The 7804-nt window shown below is 30.4% G+C and overlaps 1 protein-coding gene across 1 annotated transcript; it reads right to left on the reverse strand.

The window, feature by feature from the left end:
• Positions 1-5891: 5891 nt before the first annotated feature.
• LOC107916941 (UDP-glycosyltransferase 91C1) lies at positions 5892-7533 on the reverse strand. Its single transcript, XM_016846318.2, has one exon. The coding sequence runs from the start codon at positions 7428-7430 to the stop codon at positions 6030-6032; it is 1401 nt and encodes a 466-aa protein (XP_016701807.2). The 5' UTR covers positions 7431-7533; the 3' UTR covers positions 5892-6029.
• Positions 7534-7804: the final 271 nt, after the last annotated feature.

Genomic DNA, 7804 nt, shown 5'->3' on the forward strand with positions numbered 1-7804 from the left:
GACATTCCTTGACATATAGTAATTGATAAAGTGACATCCATTAAAAATATATAAATTCAAAAAATTACAATTTTTTTATAATACATCAATTATATAAAATAAAATTTATAAAAGATCACATAAAATAGAAATAATTCAAAAAAAAGAATTTTTTTAAAAATATACTAAATCGACCAATAATCTACGCTGATCAACGATGTCCAATATTCAGTTGATGGACATGTTATCGATCAATGGTCATATCATCGATGATGAGGAAAAAACCAAACAAGTAGCACATTCAAGATTGATATACAAGGAATACCTAAAACCTTAAGTAACGTCTCATAAATTTGAGAAACGAAAGTGGAGCAAGGAATACCTCTCAAAGGTTGATATACAATGAGTCAAGCTAAGTAAAAAAAAAGACTACACTTGAAATAACGAAAGAGACTGAAATCCCTAGTGTGTACAAAAATAAGATGAGAATTACAAATGAAAGATTAGATTTTTGCAGAATAAGCTTTGCAAATTTGTTTCGTGTCCTCTTCTTGATGTTCTTGAACTCTATTTATACCCCTCAATGGTTTCTATCAACTTGAAGTAGTTAGAGGGAAATTTTAGCTGTTGAAGACATTTACTCGTACATAAAATGTAGTTGCAGAGACTTTTGTTATGATACACTACTTAAAATATATGATCGTTCAAGTCTTAGGTACTAGACCCTAAGGCTCATGTTCCAATACCTCTATGTTGGGGTTTGATACTCCTGAATTCTCTCGTAAAACAATTTTGCTTGCCAATGAGGCAAAGGCCTGATACATAGCCATAAGTATCCATACTTAGGTCAAAGGGTGAGACACCTCTGAAGTTAGTAGCTTAATTATAGACTTCATGTGTTCTGATACTCTTAATAAGTGTATCAGAACACACCCCAAGCTTTGTCAAAATTTACTTTGAAAGGGTTTTTTCGGAGCTTTTAACACTTATAAAACTTTCTAAGCGTTTAAACAACTTTGAAATTTTACTTCAAATAATTTCACAAAAGTTTAATAAAATTTGATTAAGAAAATATTTTGTTATACCAAAACATTTGAAAATCAAAGCCAATATGTTACGTAAAGAATGGGAAGAAAAGAAAATATAATGAGAAATATTTGTCTTGGTGTTTATATAATTATCCCAAATATTTGCGTAAAACGAATTATTAACATGTAAAATTATATAAATTTCACTACACATTAAAATTAATATAAACACATGTGTTTATTCGTTTTATGTATATATTGATGAATTTAAGTTTTTTTAATGTGTTTGAATAGATATATATTGTCGAAACCTTTTCGGAAATTGACTTTTATTTTAAAAATGATAATAGAGTTGCCACCAATCATTTTTATTAGGTGTGATCGGATCACCTCGTAATTTGATTATTTTAATAAAAGTTTAGATTTATTAAAACGATGATTTTCAGTTCACAAAGAAACTTAGGAAATGGATTCGGGAGTCGGTTAAGCACGAGGAAGGATTAGCACCCTCGTAACGCCCAAAATTGGTACCTAGTTGATTAATTGATGTCTTAATGTCGAGAATTGAAAATTTGAATAGAATTTAAAACATGATCCCACATTGCATTAAAATCACTCAAGTAAATTAAACATATGTAAACTGTCTTCTCATCTCGAGGTAAACAAAAATGTTTCGTCCCATAAGTTAGGACACGACGTTTCGAATACTCAAAAATAAGCTTGCTAATTATTTGATTATTAGTTAAACCTCGTGTGTTTTAGTTTTAAAAGGGATGTTCGGTTATTTAGATTCAAGGAGAAAGTCGAACCCCGTAAGTTACGACTTTCTCAATCTCCAAAAACGGAACATCGCCTTAATTTTAAAATTTCCTTCATCGAGTAATAACAAATGTAATATTTAAAACAATGTGTATTTATCTTATTTGGGTATAGTACAACAATGAATAAATATATCTAAACACGATCCGTGACATGATTATAGTGAAATAAAATGATATGGTGATGTATAAAAATGGAATGATGATATACGTAAAATAAAAATGTCGTGCGTAAATGAAAATAATATAAATATAAGAATAAAACCAATTCATAATAATAATGGCGATAATCATGTTACATTTACTACTCTAATACTAATGTAAAAAATCAAAGAAAAATAAATAATAACAGTAATAATAATAGTAACAAAACGTGCAAATAAAAGAATAAAGAACAATATAAATTTTAAATACAAAAAGAGTAAATAAATAAATTTCATGAAAGATTGAAATTAAATAAACCAAGGACCGAATCAGAATTAAAATGAAATTAAAAGTATAAATTTTGATAAAATAAGTACATAAAAGACTAAAATGAAAAACGCGAAAACAAACAAGGACCAAATGAGAAATTATCCTAATCCTCAGGACACGCGTCCTTTCTCCAGAAGATCGCGAACCGAGAACCTAATTGTAAGCAGGATAAAATTGAATGGTATAATTTCTAAACAGAAAGAATAGTGAAATTAGGACTAAATTAAAACAACTCAAAAGGTGGAAGGACTAAAATTGTAAATATCCCCACACAAAAAAGTGGATCCTAGGGATACTCGGGTCAGGTCGTCGGATCATATCTCAAAATGATGCCATTTTGGGGCATTTAAGGCTTGGATGAAACGGCACCGTTTCACTAGGTCGACAATCCCCCACGATGGCCACCGGTCGCCGGCAACGGGCTCGTCCGTTCCTAGTCGTCGGAAAACACAGAACGACCCCCATTTTGAGCGTTTCGGCTTCTAAAAACCAGATCTGGTGTTGGTGTTTCCTAAAACTCGACGAAAAATAAAAAATAAAAAAATTCGAGAGTCCCTTCAGTATCTCCGCCGTTTCACTGAAGGGAGCTATCCGTCATCGGGGACGGTGTCCCCATCCACTCGCGGCAGTGGAACATGATTTGACACTGTGAGTTTCTGATTTCTTTTTTCATTTTATGTTTTTTTTTAAAACAACAGATAAAAAAAAACACCTTTGAAATTTTTAGTATTCTGGTTTCTGATTTCTTCTCTATGTATTTTGAAATTTTTTTGTATTTCTCTGTCTAAAATACAATCTATTGTTATGGCTTTTATAGCCATATATTACACTATTTATTAATTTTTCTGATTTGATATTGTTTCTGCTGCTTCTTGTCCTTTCGTTCTTTCCGTTTTTTGCAGGTGACGGTGGAGTCAACGACGAGGAGAAACCCCTGCCTTTGTCGTTTTGGTGCGATGGCAGCAGTGGCACGCCAGGCCTCGGGACGAGGAGCCTCGAGCGACGTGCATGTGAAGGGGGTGCAGTGCCAAAAATTAGTTTAAGTTTTTGGGCCATTGGGCCCTTTCTTTTTTTGTAATTGATATTTGTAATTGGACCAATTTGTAAATGAACTGTTATTTATTTAATTTTGTTTTATTATTTGCTCGGGCAAAATTGGGCTCTTATATATATATATATATATTTACACACTAATAATTGGTTTTATGCATGCCTTTCGAATATGTGTTATTGTCATGTTATTTTTAATATGGTATTTTAATTATTTATCTATGTTATTTTCTTTTGAAATCTTAATTTCTTATTTTCAATAGTTTGTTTGTCTAATTCAATCAAAAGGAAATTTGTATTTTCATGTATTTTTTGTGTTGTGATTCAATTCATGAGATAATATTTGATTTGAGTGACATGACGTATTCATGTAAAATTTAATTTTAATAAGACTTTTCTATATAAAATTAACCTCAAAAAATTAATTAATTACTTAAATGACCTATATTTTAATAAAATACGTAAATAACTTAATATCTATAGTAAAAATTGGTAGAGCGAAAGTGTTTGGCGCCACCAACATGCCACGTCAGCAATTACTGAACATCGTAAATATTTTGGGAATCGAAACTGCCATTCTGCCCATTTCGTCGAAATAAACAAGACGCATTCTATCATAACTCGTTCCTACCAAGAACAAAAGTGCAGCACCGATAAAGACATGGGATATTATTTGTAAAATAGCTCCGTTGAGTCATGTATTAATTATCGAACCAATTCTTATAATTATGAAACCCATATGAGATACGGAGGAATAGGCTATTCTTTTTTTAAAATTCCGTTGACCAAAAGATGTTGAAGCTGCATAGATTATTTGCATTGCACCCACTATTATCAACCAAGAAGAAAATATCGAATGTGCATGGGGAAATAGAGATAAAAATTTTAATTTTTTAGTGGAGCAATATAGAATAACGCCACATGTATAAATATTAAGGAAATATTATAATTTTTTGAAAATGGAAGAGCTTTAAACAAATTTTCCTTTTTCTGGTGGAGCCAACCTTTAGTGTTTATTCTAGCTTTTTTATTTGTTTATTTTTTTAAAATTGTTTATTATTGATTTTATAATATTTTAAATGTATATTTTAAATATTTTATAATATATTTTTATTCAAACGCTTTTTTTATTTTTTAAAATTATTTATTATTTGTTTTATAATATTTGTTTATTCAAACTTTTTTTGAAAATTTATTTTTTAATTGTTTATTATTTATTTTATAATATTTTAAATGTTTTATAATATTTTTATTCAAACGATTTTAAAAAATATTATATTTAAAATTAAAAATAATAATATTTTATTTAGAAAATATTATAAGACATTTAAAATATTATAAAACAAATAGTAAACAATTTCAAAAAATTTCAAAAAAATGTTTGAATAAACAAATATTATAAAACATTTAAAGTATATATTTAAAATATTATAAAATAAATAATAAACAATTTTCAAAAAACAAATAAAAAACCAAAAAAAGGACAAAAGTACGTTGGAAGTGGTGCCAAATTTATTTAAAGCCTCCTATTTTTTAAAAAATCGTAGTATTCTTTTAATATTTATACAGGTAGCGCTATTCTATATGGTTCCACCAAAAGATTAATTTTTTTATCTCGATTGTAACATGGCATATTATTAGCGCCAAACACTTTAACTCAACAAACTTTTACTGTTGAATTTAAGTTATTTACGTATTTTATTAAAAAAATAAGTCATTTATATAATTAATTATTTTTAGGGTTAATTTTATAAGAAAACCTTTTAATAATATATAATATATTTTAAAATTTAATCCGCTTTTACATAGGGAGCCGCCATATTACCTAACTAAATTTTAAAATTAAAAAATTCAACAAAATCGAAGTAGTCTTTGATTTAGAATCGTAGACGGCATGAAAAGTCAATAGAAGCCACAATTGACAATCCAGTGGAGTTGGAATTAGAATTTCAATTAAGTTTTTTTTTTAATTTCAAAATATTATAAAAGTAAATTTAATAAAAAATTATTACATAATTAGAATTAAATTTTAAAAATTAAAAAATAATGAAATTAAATTTTTAAAAATAAATATTAAATATTAAACGTATAACAACTTACGACATATTTTAATATTTAATTTTAAAAATTCGACATATTAATCTTTGATTTTGACAATTAACAAATAGAGTAGAGTTGGAATTAGAATTGTATACTTCTTTATCTTGGAATGAGATATATAAAAATCAAAATACTTTAGCAAATAAAATAATCTGATAATAAGTACAATAATTGGAGTTGGAATTGTATGCTTCCTTATGATTCACCATTTCTCATTGTTTGTATGCTTCAATTGGAATATTTTGATTATATTTTTATTTTTAATATGATATTTAGAATTATCTAATTTATAAATAGAAGAATAATGTATTTCAGCGCACTTAAATTTACGTATTTATAAATAACAATACTCTCATCAAATGAATTAAGACTAAATCATTGAGTATGTATTTAAATACAATAGCGGTTTGTGAAATGAAAAATAAATTTTGACATTCATTCACGTAGATTTTAGAATAATATTTTGATGTGGATTTAACAATAATGTAGATGTAAATTTATTTTGCCACAAACAACAATTAACACAACTTTTTTCTAGGATATTTCTTTTTTTTTACCAGAAAGCCATTCCCACGTAAACCTAATAATGACAAGCTGATGTTGAAAACTCTTCAATGAACCGAGTGAATTCATTCAAACAATTGTTGCTTAAATCTTCATTGCCAAAAATCTCTCTCATTGCCCACGCGTTTGCCCTAAACACCTCACCTTCTGGTTCCACCATCACCCGCCTAATGGTTGCAGCCACCAAGTCGCTTGTAAACGAACCGTCCACTTCATTTCTCTCGATTTCTAACCCAACCTTCTTGCCATGCAACAACCTAGCGTTCAACCCTTGATCCGAACTTGCCCCAGAAAACAAGATCAAAGCTCGACCGTACTTGAGTGCCTCGATTATGGAACTCCAACCACAGTGAGTCAAGAAACCCCCAACAGAAGAGTGGGCTAATATCTGCAACTGAGGCGCCCAATCCCTCAACACTAAGCCCCTGTTAGACACTCGTTTTTCGAACCCTGGAGGAATTATGTCATTCATCTGCCCTTCACCCACTGGACGGTTCCTTACCACCCAAATGAAGGGCAAGTTGGATTTCTCTATCCCAAATGCCAATTGGTGCATGGACTCTTCACTTAGATTCACTTCACTACCAAGAGCAATATAGAGAACCGATTTCTCTCCTTGGCTGTCAAGCCAGCTTTTTATAGCTTCCCATTTGTTATCCTCGTTTGATGGCAGTGATAACAACGGAGGCAACAGGCCTACCGGAACCACAGGTTTCTGGTAAAGCTTGATAAGCAATTTAATCGCGTCCCGTTCGAACTCGAAGCAGGTGCGCATGGTTACAAATTGGCAACCTTGAATCAGTCGTCCCATCCGTTGGAAATCAGACATGTCGTCATCCATGCACTGTTGGTGGTTCACCATCTCATGTAGCTTGAAAGCTATGTTGTTGCAAGGATAATCTATCCACTCAGGGACGACCGTGAAATCTTCCGGTCGTTTCCGGCGATCACCTTGCAAAGCTGATGGTGGACCTAAGAAAGCAAACATGCTGGCATTGAATATGCTGAAGAAAACCAAGTTGACGCCTAATGGAGCTGCAATACCAGGTAACCAGTAAGGTGCAAAATCATGGATTATCCAGTTGACGTTTGAGTTTTTGAGGAAGTCAGTTAAAGGGCCTCGAAGCTTGTCGTATGCCCTTTTAAGGTAAGGGACTTTGTCGATTGGTACCTCAGAAGTGGACTCAACTCCTGGAGGTAAGCCATGAACATGGGGAAGAGAAAACTCGACGAAACTTAAGTTAGAGGACAGATGTGGGGGAAGTTTAGGGAGGCGATTAATATTTTTAGGGGTGGAAATATAGGATATTCGATGACCCTTTTGAGCCAAGAATTTGGAAACCTGGAGAAACGGCATTGTATGACCATAAGCTAGCCATGGGAACATAGCTATGTGAAGCTTTTCTGTTCTGTCCATGGCGGTTTTGGGGTGCAGATTGCAAGAGACTAAATACGTTTTAATTGGGAATCAGAAGATGAAATTCAAGAGGGTATTGTATATATTTACTTGTGGGGATATTTTGCTGTGTGGTCTGTGTGGTCTTGCACCGCTGGAAACTTTTAAATGGAAAAAAATTATAAAAAAATTATAAAAAATTATTTTAAAAAATTATAAAAAATTAAAATAGGATAAAATTTATAAATTTATAAAATTACAAAAAAAATATAAAAAGGAATATAACTATATTTTTTATTTGATTTTAGGATATAATAAATTAAATACTAATTTTTTAATAAAATATAACTAATATTAAAAATATTAATTAATTAAACAAATAAAAACAAAGGAAG

This window comes from Gossypium hirsutum, chromosome D13, assembly GCF_007990345.1.
Source record: "Gossypium hirsutum isolate 1008001.06 chromosome D13, Gossypium_hirsutum_v2.1, whole genome shotgun sequence".
NCBI lineage: Eukaryota > Viridiplantae > Streptophyta > Magnoliopsida > Malvales > Malvaceae > Gossypium > Gossypium hirsutum.

Excerpts from the sequence above, each read along its gene's own strand:
- LOC107916941 (XM_016846318.2), bottom strand. The coding sequence starts at position 7,430 with ATGGACAGAACAGAAAAGCTTCACATAGCTATGTTCCCATGGCTAGCT.